The sequence below is a fragment of the Paramisgurnus dabryanus genome, chromosome 3 (assembly GCF_030506205.2).
Source record: "Paramisgurnus dabryanus chromosome 3, PD_genome_1.1, whole genome shotgun sequence".
Lineage (NCBI taxonomy): Eukaryota > Metazoa > Chordata > Actinopteri > Cypriniformes > Cobitidae > Paramisgurnus > Paramisgurnus dabryanus.
The window spans coordinates 8366075-8388448 of record NC_133339.1 but is presented as its reverse complement, the minus strand read 5'-3'; the positions used below and the strand labels follow the sequence as shown (position 1 = coordinate 8388448).

Here is a 22374-nt window from a genome sequence, read left to right as displayed (position 1 = left end):
CTTTACAATTTGCCTCACATTCACCCATTCACTCCCACATTCATACACCGACAGCGGTGTCAGTCATGCAAGGCGGCAGCCAGCTCGTCGGGAGCAACTGGGGTTACAGTAGGTGTCTTGCTCAAGAACACCTCGACACTTGGTCCGGTGGAGGCCAGGGATTGAACCATCAACCTTCCGGTTTGTAGACAACCTACATGAACCACTGAGCCACTGCCGCATTTTATTGCATTCAGAATGAAGCACGTATTTAAAACAGCAAAATCTCAGAAAAATTATAAACTGATCATATTTGCAATAAAACAAAGTAACAGATGAATTTATGTTTCATTTTTTAGGTTGCATGCAAAATCCACTTGGCTAAAAAATAATCTGATCATGGACCGGACATTTAGCTTGTGATTCATACAGTGAATAACTGTCAGGTTAGGGTTAATATTGAAATCATGAAAGAGTGTGGCTGCTCCTTTGTATTGGCCCATCATAGCAGCGGCCCGTGAGCACCATACTGTACAGTATGTCTTCAGAGATGCCCTGTGTATTAAGACTTTGTAGTATGAAGTTACAGATGGCTGGCTCAGTGCACATCTGCAGTTCAACAAGTTAAAAGAAGTTGCAGATCTGCATTTCATTTACATCATCCTGGGAGCAGGGTCCAACCGGGCAATTTCCTGGTGGGCCGACATACTTTTTGGGCCGATACATCTCATACTTATTTTGTCTGACCAGCCCATAACACTCATACCTGTACATCAAGCATTGCTGCCCATTTCTTTCTATCTTTTCTTTTGCTTAATTCATTGATGGTGCTGCAAGGCACGGTGGCGGTTTAAAGCATTTTTCAAAAAAGTTAGTGTAAGATGTTTTTTTTTCCAGACAGACTGGCCCATGAGACACATAATCAGCAGCCCATTGGTTATTTTTTATTTGACATTTGTCCAAAAAGTAATTAGAGACGATCGAGGTAGAGCGAGTGGACCTGGAGGAAGCAGAACTGCTTTTAAAACACTGTCGTTAGATATCCCCTTAATAAAACTTAGTCAACAACAAAAGTGATAGACCAACGGCTGTTTGCAAAATTATGGGGATAACACTGGAATAAAATACAGTGTGGGCAGAGTTATTAGGTAGCTACATTGAATTTTTGATCACAGTCTTTTTCCAAACACCATTTACCGATTCCAAACCAGATGAATCTTAATAACTGTGCACACTGGCTAAGACAATTAGCAGACAATTAGCAGATTTACAGTGCTTGCATTATCAAATAATCATTAACAGTAATAGTGCAAAAAGCCATTACAGCAGTGGCAAAAAAAACCCAGCTTCCTCACGTGATTTTAAATGTTTTATTTTGTCTAAATAACATGCTAGTTGGATTGTAAAATGAGTCAATGTAGTTGGTGTTTTGATAAAAATCATCAATTTAATCTCGTAATGAAATATAATGACTATTAGACACAGTAAACTCCGCCTCATAACGGGCACTCCGCACAGTCGGATAAAAGTTTCCGATAAAAGTCGGATTTTGTCCATGACAAAATAAAAGTTTCATTATCATCAAGTGTTATTTTTCTAGTTGTTCACCAAGCTTTCGGAGTCATTGATACACCGCTTGTTGTAATTATGTCCAAGAAGCACACGAAGGGCACTTGACTCGTCACCTCAGCTTTAGACCTGCGGCGTACTTTCAGCAAAGATGCTTATATTATGAAGACTTCCTTTAGAAAACCCGCAACAGTGTTTAGCGTGTAGCGCCTCAGGCAGTCAATAATGATGATCAATGATATATGTTGCGGGCGTTCAGAGTGTAACGATTAAAATTTTACATTTTATTTAATCTGTTTATTAAACACGGCTTCTGGTCTCCTTCCCTGTGTAAAGCACAGTCTTTGGTTTCAGTATCCTAACTGTGTTTAGATTTTCGGCATCGGACTCTCTCAGATCCACCGCGGATGCCATTTCGTTGCGTTAGCAGCCAGCCTCGTCTCGAATCGAATGAGGTTAAAAAGCCCAAGTGTGTGTTTGGCATCGAGCACCGTTGTGTTCATGGCTAGTTTAACTTCTTCGCGCTTGGTTAGTTTTTTTCACCAGCTGTGTATGTGCTTTGCGCAGGCGCCAGACACACGTGCTTGCTTTTTCGACAATCGACAATCGTTAAGTTTTATCGATTTAATTCTTATCGACAATTAATCGAAGATCGATTAATTGTTAACATCCCTAGTTATATATTTTGTTTATCAGAAGTGCAGATTTGGAATCATAGAGGTCATAGACATCGATTGGGTCTACCTTTTACTAGGGCTTATGCCCCAGTGTAAATCTCAAGTTTAAGTTTTAGCAGTTTACTTGCCAGTGTATTCATTTTTATTGATAATTGTTGCAAAAAACGATCTACAGTGCACAGCATAAATGAGTACTTCCCCTTTGAAAATTAAGATTTTTCTCCATTTGTTAGTAAATATGAGACCAATTTGCTTTCTTTTTTACAAAACAGTTTTTTTAAACATTTTTTTTTTATTAACAAAAGAGTTAAAGTCATTGACCATCTTTAGGACACAAAAATAACTAATTTAAATCAAATGGGGTGATGCAAAAATGAGTACACCCTGATGAAAAAGGTTAGCAAAAAAATTAAATAAAGTGTAATTAACACGAATTCACTAGAAAATTATGAATATAATGAATCATCACACAGGTGGCCACAGGATAACTGGCAATTGAGGATGGAATTTAAGAGAGAAAATCCACTCTCATGTGATGGTGACAGAATAGCACCACATGGTAAAGAAATGTCTCAAGACATGAGAAATAAAATCAATTTTTCACACACTACACAGATGTACTGTGAAATACTTAAAGAGAAGTTGCTACCATCACTCTGTGCTGTTGGTCACCGGGCAATCTTTTAACATGATTGTGACCCAAAACACACATCTAAGGTCACTAATTCATTTTAGAAGAAGCACAGGGTTAAAGTGATTCAGACCTCAATCCAGGTTGAGGTATGGGGAATCTAAAAAGACAAGCAGAACGTCATTTTCCATCCAGGATCTGAAAGAGGTCCTTGTTCAAGAATGGAGAATAAAAGATGTAACTGTTGTCAACTTGTTTATTCAATGTCTAGAAGAATTAGTGCTGTTTTTAATAAAAGAATGGAGGCCATACAAAATATTAGATTTATATAAAAATATTTTTATTATTTTTGTAGGGTGTACTCATTTTTGCATCACCTCATTTGATTTAAATATGTTATTTTTCGTATCCTTAAGGTGGTAATTGACTTTCACTCTTATGTTAAGAAACATAAATGTTTTATAAAACTGGTGTGTAAAAATACAGCAAATTGGTCTCATATTTAGTACCAAATGTAGAAAAATCTTAATTTTCAAAGGGGGTGTACTCATTTATGCTGGGCACTGTATATGCAACGTAGTTACCTACTGTAATTGACGCAGTAGCACTGACACATACATGTAGAAATCCTGTGTCTGTGTTTCCATTCTTTCTTCTTGACAACACGCGATTGAGTTAGCTTTATATGAAAGCATGACAAAACTAAAGTAAGTCTCTAAATAATAATCTTAATATTATTTTGACTCAATCACTATTGGCTCCTGTAGATGGACATCAGAAATGTTTTGCAAAGCAGGGAAAGGGAAGCAGAAATGAGAGATGATGAGTTTGAGGGAGTTAAGAAAGTACGGCGTGCCTTTAATCAGCTCCCTTGTTTAGTAGTCTGGGCACTGATCAGGGAGTTGACTATTTTAAGGACTGTCTCAATTGCAAAATCTCGCGAGCCAACTCAAGCTTAATGAAATGCGACAGACCTTTTATAAAGACAAACGTTTGTTTTAGTTTTAGTCTATAGAATGCACTGTTGCTAAGAAAATCCACACAAATAGAGACAGAGCGCCGCGCGTCATAACCTGAAAACCACGCCCACCGGGGGGGAAAACAATCCAACCGTCTCCATTGACTTTGTATTGCGAGAGGCTGCCTCCTTGTCATTTCTGGCTTATAACAAAAAACAGAATAATGCCTAAAAACTGCTGTGTGACAATATGTACAGCTAACAAGCCAAAGAACCCAGAAATAAGTTTTTAATAGGCTGTCGAGCCGTAAAACCCTGTCTTTAAGGAGAATAAAGTGGATCGCCGACTACGTTTCCCCCTATTGGACGCAGTTCTACTAATAGTATTACTATATAAAGTTGCCTGTTTCCATTTTTGTGTCTTTAAACGCTCGTTTTTGGGGTCGACAGCTTATAAAAACTTATTTACAGATTAAAATTAAAAACAGAATAATACATAAAAGCTGCTGTGTGACAAGGTGTACAGCTAGAAAGCCAAAAAACCCAGAAATAAGTTTTTTTTAAGCTGTCGACCTCATAAAACGAGCGTTTAAAGAAACAAAAGTGGAAACAGGCAACTTTTCATAGTACTTCTATTAGTAGAACTGCGTCCACTAGGGGGAAACGTAGTCGGCGATCCACTTTATTCTCCTTAAAAGCTGGGTTTTACAGCTCGACAGCTTATAAAAACTTATTTCTGGGTTCTTTGGCTTGTTAGCTGTACATATTGTCACACAGCAGTTTTTAGGCATTATTCTGTTTTTTGTTATAAGCCAGAAATGACAAGGAGGCAGCCTCTCGCAATACAAAGTCAATGGAGACGGTTGGTTTGTTTCCCCCCCCGGTGGGCGTGGTTTTCAAATTTGCATATCGGCGCTCTGTCTCTATGTGTCGTGTGCTGTTCTGTATTTTCAGTTATAAAATTAGTATTTAAGTTCACTAGCTCTAGGACACTACATAAACCATTGGCAGTAACTATAACGGAGATTATTTTTGTTGCAGTCATATAATGACTGGTTTCTTGAAATGTTAAAATATTCTTGAAAAAAAACATACAAAATACAAATATGGGGTGGGCATGTGCCCCAGTAGAGCTTTATGTCTAGAAACGGCCCTCACAGAGGTTAATTTGACTTTTTTTTTTTAAATTTGTCTCGACATTGTCAAGTCCTGAATTACTCTCTGAACTAAAGAATTTATTTATTGTAAACATACCTGTATTGTTTGATCTGCAGTAGATGAGAGAGCAGAACAGAAGAGCAGATCCACATGCAGCAATACAGAGAATCAACACCAATATGTGTAAAACTGAGAAACCTGTGACATAAACACACACACAAACCAGTTACTGTACATAGGATGTAGAAATAGAGTGTTGCAAGAATTATGCATTTTTGTAGGCCGACCCGGAAGTTAGCAGGACTCTGGATCCCTCCCCAAAAAGCCCATTCATTTTTCCCATAGACTCTTGGATTATTGCAAAAATTATACTCTATGAACAACGTTTTTAAACTTTGTAATTGTTGTGTAAGATGCAACTTATACGACCATTATGAACCACGGTAGCAGATTTGACTCTCCTTGCCTACCCTGAATAGAAGGCAAAAAGTACTTAATTCACATACCAGAAAACAAAGTCTATGTGTTTACTAGAAGCTAACCTAACTTTGAAAATATCTTGGGCTTATGTTAACATAAGGTCTTATTTGAGCCGTTTAACCAAAGAAAACCCAATGATTTTGGGATGATTGAAGCGGAAGTGCTAAAATGCTAAGTCCTTGTGGCTCTCTATAAATAACAGAATTATTTACACACTGAATGTCAATACATGAGTAGTCACACAGTGAACAAAATATTGTGAAACATAAAATATGCTGCTAAACTTTAGAGCAGCGGTTTCAAACATTTTAAATGGCAACCTTAATAAAATCTAAACAAAATTACCATGTACCACCTCCGATTGAGTCACCATCTGCTATGCAGAGAGAGCAATGACAGAAATTTACTTAAACAGGAAAGTGGTGTCAGTGTTCACTAATGATCAAGCAGCAGAAGTTGGGTGACAATGTACAAATACCCCTGGCCTATTTTGGAGTGAACTACATATGCAAGACTACCGAGCCCCTAAGGTGACATTGGAGTAAAAAAATCTAAAGTTTAATTTCATGTGCTCATGTTGTCATTGGCAGATAATTCAAATGCATTATTTTATATAAGTGTAAGTAGCATTTATGTTGGGCCAGTGTGCTATGGTGTGTTGCCAGCAAGGTGTGGTGGGCCGCTTTGGGTGAGAAAGTCCAGGGCCACTTTTTACTCCCAGTTTATCTGCTTATTGTGTATTTGAAAAAACAGTGTAAATATTCGTCAATATGTTTTTACTAACATGACCTGACACAGTCCTAATATTGTTACATTATTGTCTACATATCTGCATTTTCTTGCAATGTCGATATTTATATTATTTTAAAAAACTACATACTTTTCAGGATGCTTATAAAAATATCTAGACTTAAATTTGGTGTACATTTTGGAAATAATGACTTAATATTTATTACATCCTAATGGAACTCATGTGTTACTTGAACTTTTCAAGTATTTTGTCTTCTTCATCTATTCACTCACCCAGTTGTTGCAATATTACAGTTGTGTTGGCTGATAGTTCCCCAGCAAACACTTGACAGATGTAAACTCCTTTATCTTCAGTTCTGACTCCCTTCAGTCTGAGAGAGAAGTTTCCTCTGTGGATTTCATCAGTGAAGAACTCAACTCTGTCTCTGTATCGCTCATCTGATGCCTCTGATTGAGTTTTATTGTTTTGATAGAGAAGAACCAGGATTTCTTCATCTTTATCTCTTTTCTTCCATGAAACCTCTTCAATCTCTTCAGGTTTGATGTGAGAGTTCACAGAGCAGTTCAGAGTGACATCACCACCCACAGATGCAGATATGGAGCGACTTGATCCGGATACTATCAAACGCTCTGAAAAAAAAAAAAATGAATTAAATAGTAAAATATTTTTCCTTCAACAATTTTAAGCATTACACAGAGACTTATGTAATCAAACATACCAACATGTTTAATTTCCACCCCAGTTTCTCCAGACTCTTGTCCAGAGTAAACTTTACATGTGTATTGTCCCTCATCTTCAGCTGTCAGATTGTTCAACAGTAGGGAGAAGTTTCCATGTTTAATGTCTTCAGTGAAGAAATGAGCTCTATCATGATAATCCTGATGTTGAACCTCTGGTCTAATATCTTCATCTTGATACAGATGAATGAGAGTCTGTGAGTCTGATCTTCTCCATTCCACCTCCAGACCTTTCAGTGGTAAGAGTGAATCAACAGAACAGGGAAGAACCACTGAACCTCCCAGAGGAACAACCAGAGGACCTGAAGAACCCTTCACTGTAAACCCTAAAAACATTAATCTGTATTTATTAAATAATAGTGATAACATAAGGAATAACAGACAGCACACATTCGTCACTGATCTGAAAAGAGATTACAATTTCTTCTTTGATTGTAAGTATTTTTTTCTTTTGTTAGAAAAAAATCTGTCTGTCACTGGGACGATACCATATAAAAGGTCCTAATACTGTATGCAACATTTAGGTACAGATATGTATACACATAATAGGTTTACCAATGGTACAGTACTCAAATGCTATAGTTAGAGGTGTACTTTGTAAAAGGGTACAACCCTAGTGACAGCTTTTGGATATGCAATTCAGCCACTTATTTTTTTATATTATATTCTACGGTATCATTTGTCATAGGGCTTACACATCTCAAAAATCTTAGATATTCTAAAATATTAAAATAAGAAAATAGATTAATTAGAAAACTATAGAGTCAGAGAGAGAGAGAGAGAGAGAGAGAGAGAGAGAGAGAGACAGACAGACAGAGAGAGAGCGCAGTAAATAAATGGATCACTCACCATCAGCGATCATCAGCGGTACTGACAGTAAAAGAAACTTAAGCAGGTACATCTTCAGATATAGACAATTAATAACAAACAAACAAAAAAACCATGTCCAGGCCTACTGTATAAATTCTCGCAGACATCAGTGCTGCTGACGGACGATCATGTTCGTAAAATGGCGGCAGAGGAACATTTACTTTCGTTTTGGTTTTTGTCCTTTCGTTTTAAAATTAGGGTTGGGTCAATGTGATAAGGAAATATTTATTTGAAGGAAATTGCGCACTAGAATAAGCGTACTGAGCCCAGTACGTTAGCTTTATCATATGACCAGCGAGTTATATTCCATTGTCATAATAAAAGTTTTTCATGTTATAAGAATTTGCTATCGTGCGTATCTTAATTTTAAGCTTATAGTGATGCAAACATCATTAATATAAAATAATGTACATTATCGCAACATAGCTGAATCACTTAAAAAACTATGATGTGGGCAACTGCATTATTTTTAATACTATTTATACAGCACGGTGGTATGTTTTACCATCACATAAAGTTTTACCGTATAACTGTTTACTGCTGTTTACTGCATTCATAAATGATTATATTATATATTAAACTTTATCTTTGTAATTGTCTGTTTTGGACTTTATCTGTTTGTTAAGTGTTCATTTTAAAAATACAGAACGGCTGCCATCTAGTGGACTGAAGCATAAATATTTAATCTTCCAGTGCTTGTCACTTTATGTCATAATAACTGATTTAGATTTTCCAGACTAAGAGAAGTTGTCATTAACATACAGTAATGTAGAAATAAAATGACCTACGATCTGTTTTTGAATGTTAGCATGTCTCTAATCGCTGCATGATCTAATGTATGTCTTATTAACTTACTGTCATGATTGTATACCTTTTTGTCTCCCTCTTTGTGTTTTGTCCACTTTCATGGGTAAGCCTCTTAAACGTCCCTGTCAATACTCCTAACAATTTTGGACCTTAAGAGCTTTTTTAAAGGTTAAGATGTTTTCTGAATTACTCCTTTCCTTACTAGAATTTTTTTTTTATTTTAACGCCAACATTTTAAAGAATTTTGTCAATAGCAACTTATTGCGCTAAAACGTTTCATGAATACGGGCCCTGGCTGTCAGTCTGCATGAGTGTGTTACAGAGAAAATCATTTTGGTATAATCTAAGCTGAAAACACTTGCCTTTATATTATTTATATATTTTTACTAATTTATTACTGCTAATATAAATATTAGCAGTAATAAATACCTGATGGAAACTTATGAGAAATGTGTTTTGATTAGACAAAGGCCAAAGTTTGATGTGTTCTCAATAAGAGTTTAACAACTTAAGCAGATAACTTTCCAGTATAAGAAAAATGGATTTTAGACAATAAATGAAAGTGGCATGATGTGGAAAACAACATTGAAATAAATGATCATAATCCTTTAATAGCATACATCTATTTTTCTGTACAAATTTAAAACAGGTCATATTTTCACTGATCAGAGTTTTGGTTAAAACAACATTTCTGTAATCACTTTATTTGCCTTAAAATTTATATTCACATTTTTATATTCAGGTCTATTGCATAAAATAAATAGTCATAATTTATAATTCAAGGAACAGGCGTTTATGAATTTTTATGATCAATGCTGCAATTCAATGACGTACAGTATACGTTCCTTCACTTCCTTATCACTCCCCATCAGCAATCATTAGGACTGACATAAAAAGAAAGTTGGAAAAAAGCATCATCTTAGTTAGACAAAATAATTTTATAACCATTATTTTTGTTCTGACAGTTTACATCACTGGCAGGCAACTTTCACTTTTAAATTGGCTCTGGTCAAGAAATACACTTTTGGTCAATAAGTTCACAGAGGATTTCAGTGAGGATGATTTTAAGCAGACTATACAACATGAGGGATATGTTATATTTTCTCACTTTATTTAAACGGTGTTAAAAAAGCATGTAAATATAATACAAACCATATATCTAAAAGGATATCTACAAAAAAATAAAAATATAACAAAGTTCCATCCTTCTGTCAGTTTATTAACCTGTAAAATATTCCTTCATTAAAAAAATATGTCATAACATGAAGGCTAACTGATTTTTGTAATACAGATGAAAAAGTAATATATTGGTAACACTTTACAATAAGGTTTATATTGTTGTTTCTGAATTGCATATATTCCAGAATTATTCTTTTCTCCTTTTTCTACAGGGTTCCCACACCTTAGTTAACTTCAAATTCAAGGACCTTTTAAGGACTTTCCAGGTCCAATACCCTCAAATTCAAGGACAAAATGTGCCAGGGACACATTTCAAGTGAGAGCAAGGGAACATCGTGTTACAATTAAAAAAGATATTGTTACAGTTCCCTTTCGAGGGAACTCGCGCTGCGTCACTGCGGTGACACTTTGGGGACGCCTCCAGGGGTAAGTGCGTCTGAATGTGTATATCAAATTCAACCAATGGTGAGGCTTAACAACAAAGACAGGGTGATGCAGGAGCCAGGAAGTATATCGCTAAAATATAGCCAAAGACGGCAAGCCTCGCAGATCCTCGTTCCCTTCTCAGGGAACAACAGTTACATATGTAACCCGAGACGTTTTTATGTGCCAAACACAAATGCAAAAAAGCATTTTGGTATGAATCAACATTCGCATAAAAAAAGATATAAGCATTTAAAGTGAACAGTTTATAATATTATCCTACACTACACAGGGAATAATATGGATTTTTTCCAGAAAACTTCTAGCATAAAATAGATTCAAGCACTTTCAATCACCTGTATCTATGCATGTATTATCAAAAACTTCCCTTGCTTTTTTCCCCCCATATTCACAAACTTTCAACGATTTCAAGGACCCGTGGGAACCCTGTTTTCTAGTGCTCTCATTCTTGGTATCATAAAGAATCTCTTTACTTTCTCTTTATACTTTTCATTCAGCTCGTCACATTCTGAAACGTTCTACTTTTTAGGGCCCAAGCACCAAGTGCGAGGACCCTATTGTTCTTCAATGAGTTATTATTAGAGTTTATAATCTTAAACGGAAATTCTTAAATTCAAGTACATCACATATTCTATTTGTAAACAAACTTTACACCAAACTTAATCTTGAAATAGTATTAAGACCATACAAAGTAAAAAGCTGACTGCAATTATGCTACAGTCAAGCACCTGTGTGCGCACACAAATGATCAAATAAAATATACTTGTAAATGCAATGTTTCAAGCATATGCAAACGGATACTTTGGGCTAATGTGCCTCTCTGTTTGTTTAAAATACTCATCATGGTAAACAGCGGTGTGTGCACATTTACAAACTATATCTGTTTGATAGTGGAGCTGTTATATAAACAACAGTAAAAAAGCACAGTTTACATTTGAAATGATTTGGCAAATATAGAATTAGCTGACAATAAAACAGTACCAAAACACCTGCTTTACAGATGTAGATCAGTCCTCACTTTCAACTCGTTTGCTTAGAAGTAAGCTATGACTATTCATACTTTTACAGAGAAAGCAAACAGTTAAAGGAAAAACGAGTCTGTTCCTCATTAATGTGTCTGTGAAACTTCGGTATCACGTGCCGTGCAGTGTCGCCATTTCATTTGGCTCTTCTGAGTCCTGTGTTTAAAAAAATATTTTGTTACTGTATACATTGACAAAACTTTAAGATGTCATGAGTAATACTGGAGGAGATCAAATATTGAGTAATTGTTACCCTTTGATCACGTCTGTGTCTTTGAGAAGAGTTATTTTGATTGTGTAGCGATCTGTATGTGAAACAGAATTCATATAAAGTTAATGATGTCTGCATAATTCTAATAAAAAAAAAAATGCTTATAAAAATCTGAACTTACTCAGTCTTAACAATTTTCCCTATAGGAACAGAAAGGATTACAGAAAAAAATTATTTATCATTGTCAAATTGACTCCATAATGTCAAAAACATTTAATCAATCCATGCTAACACATCAGCTTTAATAGGACTTTGCGTTTGCAGAATTGCAACATTGGTGAGAGGAAGCTCCGCACATGAGCAGGACAAACATGCAGTAAGTGACATATTTAACTAAAACAATATATAATCAGTAGACAGGAGATTGCAGGCTGGAGATATTTGAAAAGTACTGAAGACCACAAATGGGGGTGACATTGTGTATAGGGAGGGCGCTACCTTCTTTATTTTCTTTTGGCCCTATGTCTATGTTTCACATCTATAGATAAATTTGTGTGCACACTTTACAGCAAAAATAATATTTAACAAGTATGTGGTCTAAAGGCCGAAGTATGGTCAATATTTTACGCATATGCAAGGGTCCGCCTACAGTGCATGTGACACAATTTCCTTTGTGTACTTCCAGCAGACCATACTATTAAAACCGGAGTATAGTCTTTAAAAGCGTAAAAAAGTATAGTTTTTTCACGTCAGATCTTTGAAACCCTGCGTACATTGTACGCGTAGGTGACGTACACAAAAAATAATTTGCAATGTTTTGATTTTCTTTAATTTTTAAACATTCTAAAAGTCAAATCCAGAAACAAGAATCGACCTAAACTCGTCATAATGGAAAATGGAATTGTTACAATGCTTAAGAAGTTTGGGTAACACTTTATAATAAGGCTCTATTATTTAATGAATTAACCTAACCTAAATGAACTATTTAGTCAGTTCATGTTAGCTAATGCATTAACTAAAGTTAACTAACAATAAACTATTCTTCTACAGCATTTATTTATACATTTTTAAAATTAAATGTTGTAACTCTTAACATTAGTTAATGCACAATGAACTAACATTAACAAAAAATATTGTCCATTATTGGTTTGTGTTACCTAATGCATTAACTAATGTTAATAAATGTGATATTAAAGTAATTAAAGGCCTCCAGTAGTCATAACAAGTGGATAACAGACAGTCACTACAATAAATGAATCAGTGCAATCATATTTACAGTTTTAACTGCAGAAGTCATGCTTTAATAAAATAAAGATACTTACAGAAAGCATGCATGAGTAAAACTACCCAATAGAAGGCAAAAACAGACTCAGAAGGAAAGACGATGACTCTCAGATCATTCATCACACGCTCACCATTTCCTACGAATTTAAAAGCACAATCCAAAAACAATGTGGTATAACATTTATGACATTTATAATAATGCAAATCGTGATTGTATCTGTACACTCTCAAAAAATAAAGGTACAAATGCTGTCACTGGGACAGTACCCTTTCAAAAAGGTATACCTTTGTACCCAAAGAGTGCATATTAGTACTTCAAAGGTACATATTGGTAGTTTAAAGAAATATATTGGTACCTAAACGGGGCATATTTGCACCTAAATGGTAAATATTAGGACCTTTTAAAAGGGTACTGCCCTAGTATCAGCTTTGTACCTTTATTTTTGACAGTGTATACATGTCTTTACTTATACGTCTTGCCTTTTCTTCAGTTTCACAGAGAGTGTTTGTAACAGAAGCCAAACTTTAATGGATTAAACCTACATATAAACCACACCGCTGTTGCATACTTAAATATGATATTATACATACAACTAATAGTTGAATAGACAAATTCAAATGTCCACATGGGCACCTGTCTATCAAAAGAGTTCTTTATTAATCAATTACATTAAAAATGTATTATGTTATCATGACAAGTTTTACAGAGACAGTTGCAATAGCATATTGGGACGATTGCAACTGTCCGTACACCAACAGTCATGATAAGCTATGCCTTTCAGAAGCTAAGAGAATGCTCATTGAAATTATATGATTTTATAATGCTTTACACAAACACTTTAAACATTACTTTAATGTTTAAACAATACTTTAAACAAAAATTCTTCTTTAGCTAGAAACATACTTTTTTAAAGAGGAATGTTCAACATTCTTCCAGAATAGAGGAGGGGCTAACTAAGCATGTGCTGTATGAGTTTCATAAATCTAGCTAATTCTTGATTGGAGAAATAAACTATGTTGCAACTGTGCCTGCTTTCCCTACCTCAAAAACCATATGATGTTTTCACTTACTTGCTTTCAGAATAAGTTCTACCATCAGGGCAACAGAACTCAACAAGACCACACCAACTGCTCCAAACATGTACATTACTAAATTGCAGAGAAGCCCTATAACACAGACATACAAAAAAAAAATTACATCAATCAATCAATCAAAAAGTTGCATTAATTTTGTAATGAAACCTGGTTTTATCTCAAATGTGAAGCAACCTTTGTCCAGTTCCTCACGCAAAGCTATGCCACAAAGTCACTTTTTATTTGTTAAATGTTTTGGAGTATGTAGAATTTTTTTGCTTTTTATGCAGAAAAAAATGGGCAAAATCTGTGCAATTCTGCTGAATGATTTTAAATGATTTTTAAAGATCTGAGAAAATGGGAGCTATAAATATTTCACATTAAATCTAAAATATTTTTCTTTCATATAAGGCTTACAATAAAAATCCAAATGAATCCTCTTAATTAAACAGAACCAAAATAACAGATAATGCACATGTGAGGCCATAGGATTATTTTTGTATATAAAATATGATTATCTATAGTGTTATAGGAAAATGAAAAGAGTGTGTAAATATGTTATCCTCATGAATTTACTGTGTATCAAAATAATTTAATATTTCTTAAAACAATGAAAATATAACTTTAAGTTAAACATAACAAAAGCATTTGTCTGGCAAACAGATTTGAAATAATTGTGTTTAAAATTAAAATAAAAACTGTCACGGCAAAGTGACAACACAGCTACTGCTCACAAACACATGCAAGGTGCACATGCAAGCGCAATTCCATAGATTTTCAATGGTTTGATTTTGAATTTTTTGGTCTGCCAATATGAAACCCATCAAAAAATTTTGATGACTTCATTTTTTTTTTTTTTTTATATATGGTATATGAAATGTACGATTTATTTTCAAGCATTCATATTTAGGAATTGAGAAATTACATGGACTTGATCCTTGTAGACTTGTATCAGCTACCACAGCTTCAATTGGTTGTTGTCTATTTCCTCTTAAAGATCTGGCCTCTGTGAGCAAAAAAAAGTACAAATGGTGAGCAGAGAATGATGATTTAAGGCTCAAATCTCAAATTTAATACATGTACATTTAAATTAAATAAGGCCTTAAACACCCAGGTGTTGCAACCTTTTATCTGATTTATAGAAATGCACATCTGGCTTTACTCAAAGATCTTTGTTATTAAAGTTCTCAGATGAGTGTATGAGAAAAACATGCAGACGAAAGAAAATGTACAGTAGCTACCACAATAAGATTTGTCCACAGGACCATCAAAGCAAAAATGCCAAAAAAGTCTCTCTTATTAGGAAGCATCAGTACGGTAATTGAGATATGGATAATACCGTGCACAATGTGTTCAAAGCATTCAATCATCTTCAGGACTTCCATAAATAAAATGGCACCGATCCAACCCAACAAATCTGTTAAACAAAGACAGCACACAAATAATACATTTAAATAAACACAGTGATGAGCTCTTTTAAAATGATTAGTTATTACATGGCTAACTAAAGTTGGGCTTATTAAAGTTACATCAAGAATAACAAACCATTAGAATACATGACTACAATGCATAGTAATACATGAGAAACACTAGGAACTTTTCTTAAAATATTTGCATTGCATAAATAAAAAAATCCTATTTAAGCTGTCCTGTGACAAATTTACTTGATTGAACATCAAAAACTTTTATAATGACTAAAATTACAATTGGTGAAATAAGAAGTATACCTTTCTGTTCTTCCAAAATGCTTAGATGAAGAATGATCACTACAGGAATATCCAGGAGTGTTATTGTTAATATTATCCATAGAAGGATTTCCTGGAGTCTTAATGATAACATCCCTGTTATCTGTAAAGCTGTGACACAAATGGCATTCTGCATTCATTACAACATTGTAGTTCATATAAAACAACTGATCTCAGATCTGACACAGCTGAACTATTTACATGTAAACATTTATATAGTATCTAATGTTATACCATGATCCATCAGCTATCAACTAATTTGTTCACTGTGATTTATTTTCTTTCTCATGCAATACTTTAATATTTAAAATAACTACATACAATGATCAAATTAATTATATACAGAAGTATAAATATTACTGGATTTATTTGATTAGATACACACATATAAGAGTGTATTGAACTTACCTTGTAGTAAACAAATGAATGAAAGCACACAAAGCAGTACAACGTGGACCACAAACTGAGAATACATGGCTAAAAATAAAGAGCATTATGGTCCATTATTTTCATATTAAAAAGTAAGAAAGATGTGTTTTATGGATGAACATTGTAGGTTGATCCTGGAACAACAGTTCAATCAAATATACTTTTTCCAAACCATAAACTAACCCTAACATCAGCAGGAAATTATAGATTCATGATGGTGTGTATAAGAATAAACCCAACATTAATCCTGACAAACTCTGATTGATTGATAGGAATGTTGTTACAAGGATGTTTATAAAGGAGAATTTTATTCTTGATGAAATCATGATCACCTTAAATCTACATTATTGGTTGAGTTTTCATAGAAAAAAATAACTTTGAACACTATATAATTTATAGCACTGTTGAATGTGTTGATATTTTTATTATTTTAATATTATTAGTTGCTTTGGTTCCATACTGTTAATACATTACACATAAAAGGGATTTGTACATAGGTGTCACCTACCTAGATTTATAAGTCCAAATGACAATGCTAACTGACCGATTTGAATAATAGACAGCACAGCAACCAAACATCTAATGGTTTTTTGTTTTTTTAAATCTGAAAAAGAAAACAGTAGTGAGTAACATAATACAAATATAGCTGCATGCAAGATATTACCTAGATTGGTCAAATCTATGAGAAAGGGGAAGGATAAGTCTTCCTTGCAACGTTAAATACTTTACACTGAAGACTCATTTACTTAGTCAGGTAATAATAAAATTCTCATAGTCTACTTTTCTCTACATTGTATACTGAGAGCTAATGTTAACATTTTCTGCTAGTTTTTAGCATCTTAGAGATATCTGACACGGTCATTTGTAGCCCAACCTTTACAAGCTTTGATTTGAACTCTACTGATTTGGGCACATGGGGCTGCTATCTTTAAGCTGGGCAGTAAGAGCTGGAAAACAGATGTTGGCTCTTTATAACATACATTGCAGAAAAAGTATTTGTGGTTGTGGAAGACATGGGGCTCCTTCAAACACCCAATGCAAAAACACCAGGCAACGCTTAAAAATATAATTGTTTGTGTGTTGTTAAATTAAAGTGAATCAACAAAAACTCAGCACAGCTGAAGAACGAGAGGTGCGTATGAAAAGTAGTCAAAATATTGTCCCAAGGTCAACATAATGTGGCCCTGAGGAGATCAACCACTTGGGAAAATCAGGAGAGCTGTCAAATACTAATAAAAGTATGAGATCCCGCATACAATTCCCACCAATGAATGTCCCACAATTACATATTAGCCCATCACAACATATTACATCATCCAATACATGGATTTAAATATACAATAAGGGACCATTTAACATTACATGAAATAATGCCTTATTATTTAAGCCCAAAGGTAATAAAATATTGCAATGTCCAAATCCAGAACAATTCACATCTTATGCCGGCCTAACACTACAGGATTATTGGCCTATATTTACCCAAATTTCCCCTCCCAAAAATCTAAGAGAAAATCGGGTCATGGACCTTGATTGGCTTCGAAGTGCAAATTAAGAAGTACGCTGTTTTGTTCTTATTATGAGTGTACACAAATAAAAGTACACCACTTATAGTTTCGAATGATGTTTTACTATTATCTGTATAACAAAAAATAACCATAAAAGTAATTTAAGGTGCAAGCTCATCATTCATGCATTGTTGTTCACCCGCATGTAGGCAAATAGGCGCAACAGAACTAGGGCGGTGAGAAACATTAAACTTAAACTAAAATTAACTTTATCTATAACATGCTTGAATTTTTTTGACATCATTCTGAAATAACTGCAATCATATCATCACGTTATCACGCAATTAGTTATTCAGAATATAAATGATCCGTTGGAACCTCATTCAAGTGCACTGCAGTGCAATGCGCATTAAATGAGAATCAGCTGTGCCTCAGATCGACACTCAGTAAGTTTAACATTAAATGACATATTTGTCCAAAGCCATCAGTAATGTAAACATTTCCAATTGGGCTACCCTATTAAAACTGTCCCATCTTGCATGAGGAGGAGATTGATTTTCTGCTAAAATTTGCGCGCATCTACATCAAACAACACAACTGCCTAAATAATGCGTCCTTAAAACATATCAGGATCGTTGCCTCATAAACAAGAGCTGAGGAGAGATCGCCTAGGTTTTTATCACACCAGGTAAGTGAAGAAAGCTGCAAATGTAAATAATTTTGAAAACAATCTCCATTCCTTTACATTCACTTCCCCTGAGGTGACGTGAAGTCCTTGCTTTGGCACAATAATCTTAATAATATCCTGTAGTGTGTGATACACTATGATTTTCAAATCCTGTAGTGTAGTGTGAAAATGTTTTAGATTTGAGAGAAGATTATCTGTCAAGTGTGTGTGTGTGTGTGTGTGTGTGTGTGTGTGTGTATGTGCTGCAACCAGATTTCATTATCTGCCAGGATTTTAAACTTGAAAAAGTCATTTAGAAAGTCTTACATTTAATGAAGATGATAATGAGACTCAGCAGTACCACTATTCCAAAACTAATTCCAAAAGCTACACGAGCTTCAATGCTTGTGTCGTGTGCACGCTCTTTCCAGGCACATGCAAAGAAAACTGCAAAAGGAATATGAACATTTAACAGGTAATGAAATGATCTTAGGCTGGGGTGAAACACAAAATATTTGAAGAATCTTTAAATTCAAGATGCAATAATAATAAAAAAAACTCTAAAATTATGTCAACTTAATTAGGAATACTTTTTAAATTAAAATAATTTATTTTTAAACTTCTGAAATTCTTCAAAGTCATCAAAATATGTACTATAGCATATAGCACCTATAATATCATAGTAATGACTTTATGTTGTGTAGATTTACCTGAATAAACAATAATTGAAAAAACAGATAATTCTCTTGGTATACTTGAAAACTTAATCCATGTTTGATGGTTATCTGTAAACAGAAAGTGTTGAATACACCATATTAGTCTTTTGTAAAGCACTGCCATAATTTTTAATTCTTTGTCAGCGCTGTCTAGTTGACTAAACTGTATTCTTATTTGTTGCCTTCATTGGCTCAGTTAGGACTGCATGAAACTGTACATAAGTGGTTAACCACTACATGAAGCTGGTAGGGCATGTTTCATTTAGTTAAGAAAATATAATCACAAATGATTTAATTCAAGACTCAATAAGGGTTTCAGAAAAACCCCAGCATTGCATTGCACATCAGTCAAACGCTGTAGCATGAAGCTCAGCAATCTATAAGCTTGTTTTGCTGCTGACCTTTTAAAGCAGCAACTATTAATTTAGATAATTAGATAATTTTGAAACATTTATGTTTTCATTTTAACACAGCAGATATATTATTTGTACAGAAAACTTCTTCAGATATACAGTAGGACATGTAAGATGTATTTGTAACTGTTGATATACAAATGACAGATCCGTATTGATGCAGTGAATACTAGTAGATTCATCTTCACGCAGAGCAGCAGTGCCAAAGCACAACTGACCCCATGTATAGAAAATTACCCCACAAATATAATTGCAACTTTTTGTTTCAAACATAGATGGCAATAGAGAAGCAGAAGTTTCGAATTGCAGCTTTAATATGCAGTTACTTACTGTATATGCTTGAAAAAAAATGAAAAGCTTTCAAACGAAAACATACCTTGAAGATACTTTAAATATGGCACAGCCCAAAACAACATAAAGATCCTCAGAATATAAAGAGCACTGCAAGTGATGGTCTCATTCAGAAATCCTGAAATCAATTCAATGATGCATTACATAACATAATGTATGACACAACCTGTGTTGTTTTATCATGTTGATGAATCCAGTCATACCACACCACATTGACATGTATAATGAGTACTACATTGACACATTCTTAATATTGTGATTTATATTATTACAAAACTAATTGAAAGACCTAATACTTACCCTCAATAACACCCCAGACGATGAAGGCAAAGAAAACACAGATGTTTGGACAAAAGACAAGAGAAACATGAAGATACCACACGGGGCAGCTGGTCTCTGCAGGGAAGATGCAACGTAAACAGGTAATATCTGTTAACATTTATTCTCACTTCTAAGACTTTATAGCAAACATGCATTGTGCAGTCAAAATAGTGATGGGAACCTACATTCATACACATATTCAAATAAGTATATTATTGTTTTATGTAGTCTTTTATCTTCGTCATTTTCAATAAAGCATACACAAGCTGTATCGCTACAATTAATTTAATACCATATCATGATATTATATAATTATGTAAAAGCACCAGTGGCGGCTCGTGACTTCTTTTCCGCGGAGGCACGAATCATGAACTCGCCAAAACATCGTTGTGTGTGGATCGTCATGTCAACGTATGTTTTCTGTGCATCATGTGAATTTATGTGCATTGAACGTCATGTAAAAATACATTGAAGAAAATAAGTATTTGAACACCCTGCTATTTTGCAAGTTCTCCCACTTAGAAATCATGGAGGGGTCTGAAATTGTCATCTTAGGTGCATGTCTACTGTGAGAGACATAATCTAAAATCCAGAAATCACAGGATATAATATATGATTTTTTAAAACTATTTATTTGTATGATACAGCTGCATATAAGTATTTGAACACCTGTCTATCAGCTAGAATTCTGGGCCCGGTTGCATAAAGCACCTTAAGTGTTTCCCTTAAAGGAACACGCCCACATTTTGGGAATTTAGCTTATTCACCGTATCCCCCAGAGTTAGATAAGTCCATACATACCTCTCTCATCTCCGTGCGTGCTGTAACTCTGTCTGACGCAGCCCCCGCTAGCTTAGCTTAGCACAAAGACTGGAAGTGGGTGGCTTTAGCTAGCATACTGCTCCCAATAAGTGACAAAATAACGCCATCATTTTCCTATTTATGTGTTGTGATTTGTATAGTCAAACCGTGTACAAATAACAAGGTGATATGAGACACAGCGATCTTTTAACAGTATACATACTGAGAACTATATTCTCTGAAGACGAAGCACTGCCGCATGGGCGGAGTGATTTGCACAATTCTGACCGAACTCTCTGCTCCTCACCAGGGGCTTCTCGTGTGCTGCGAGCAGATCACTCCGCCCATGCGGCAGTGCTTCGTCTTCAGAGAATCATCTGCCACCTATTGGTCATTAATGATTCAGCAACATCTGGGCTGCGTTCAGCCCCGACAAAACGTTGCACAATGTTTATTAAACTGAAACGGTGATGCATTGAACACCCTGTTGTGATGACGCAAGAGTTGCAACTACGGTAGCTGAGAGGCCATTCTTTGTGTTCTTTTTTAAATGTTTCTGAAGCCTGATAAAAATTTTATAAATGTGTGTTTAATACTGTAAAATACCCTCAATGTTACAGTCACTGACCTTGCTGTCCAGAATGAAAGACAACATTCCAACTTGAACGCATTGAACGAGCTGTCTCTTTACTACCAAGTGGTGTTTATACATCTTGCCGCTGATTGGCCCAACACTTCTGACACACCCACCAAACAAGAGAAAACGCTTCTAAAACCTGTTGCACGCCGTTGCACACCATTTCCAGGAAACATGTCGTTCAACCATGAAACAGTAGCAAAACATTGCGCACCGGTGTGAGATTGAACGTGCCCCTGCTGAACATTTGCTTATGATCCGGTAATATGAGTGACTCCATGTTCAACTGCTGATCCAATAACATTTAAAAAACGAAAACGCAAGTTTGGTTTTCAAAATTTTAGTTAGTTTTAGTTAGTTTTGCAGGTCCACATTTTAGTTATAGTTTAGTTTTAGTTTTTTTTTATAAACCTTCGTTTTTTATTTTATTTCAGTTAACTAAAATGTTTTTTTCACTACTAGTTTCAGTTTTCGTGATAGTTTTCGTTTACTATAATAACCCTAAACCAGCACATGTCCAGGCCCGTCTTAAGTTTGCTAATGACCATTTGGATGATCCAGAGGAGTCATGGGAGAAAGTCATGTGGTCAGATGAGACCAAAGTAGAACTCTTTGGTCATAATTCCACTAAACATGTTTGGAGGAAGAAGAAGAATGATGAGTACCATCCCAAGAACACCATCCCTACTGTGAAGCATGGGGGTGGTAGCATCATGCTTTGGGGGTGTTTTTCTGCACATGGGACAGGGCGACTGCACTGTATTAAGAAGAGGATGACCGGGGCCATGTATTGCAAGATTTTAGGGAACAACCTCCTTCCCTCAGTTAGAGCATTGAAAATGGCCCAAACCACACAGCCAGGATAACCTGACGTGGCCTAGCCAGTCTCCAGACCTAAACCCAATAGAGAATCTTTGGAGGGAGCTCAAACTCCATGTTTCTCAGCGACAGGCCAGAA

General features: G+C 35.0%; 2 protein-coding genes across 4 annotated transcripts in view; both read right to left on the bottom strand.

The window, feature by feature from the left end:
• The window catches only part of LOC135768853 (uncharacterized), a 61311-nt gene extending 53225 nt beyond the window's left edge, over positions 1–8086 (bottom strand). The window contains exons 1-4 of the mRNA XM_073813806.1: positions 7790–8086; positions 6922–7266; positions 6476–6832; positions 5069–5170 (exon numbers count right to left, since the gene is read on the bottom strand). Coding sequence (XP_073669907.1) covers positions 5069–5170; positions 6476–6832; positions 6922–7266; positions 7790–7841 — 856 coding nt within the window. The 5' untranslated portion in view covers positions 7842–8086. The remainder of the gene's footprint in view (positions 1–5068; positions 5171–6475; positions 6833–6921; positions 7267–7789) is intronic.
• LOC135734278 (uncharacterized) overlaps positions 1–22374 on the bottom strand; it is a 201258-nt gene that overhangs the window by 173793 nt on the left and 5091 nt on the right. Inside the window, exons 5-18 of one of the 3 annotated variants that reach the window (XM_073813809.1) lie at positions 19958–20053; positions 19683–19775; positions 18888–18962; positions 18505–18624; positions 16514–16609; positions 15985–16053; positions 15559–15687; positions 15171–15248; positions 14757–14837; positions 13829–13924; positions 12796–12894; positions 11655–11673; positions 11516–11567; positions 9709–11418 (exon numbers count right to left, since the gene is read on the bottom strand). The exons of 1 other annotated variant lie outside the window; for it this stretch is intronic. In XM_073813809.1, the coding sequence (XP_073669910.1) occupies positions 11374–11418; positions 11516–11567; positions 11655–11673; positions 12796–12894; positions 13829–13924; positions 14757–14837; positions 15171–15248; positions 15559–15687; positions 15985–16053; positions 16514–16609; positions 18505–18624; positions 18888–18962; positions 19683–19775; positions 19958–20053 (1148 nt within the window). In that variant the 3' untranslated portion in view covers positions 9709–11373. Of the gene's footprint in view, positions 1–9708; positions 11419–11515; positions 11568–11654; positions 11674–12795; positions 12895–13828; positions 13925–14756; positions 14838–15170; positions 15249–15558; positions 15688–15984; positions 16054–16513; positions 16610–18504; positions 18625–18887; positions 18963–19682; positions 19776–19957; positions 20072–22374 lie in introns of those variants that run through there. One more of the 3 variants, XM_073813808.1, reaches the window with a different exon arrangement.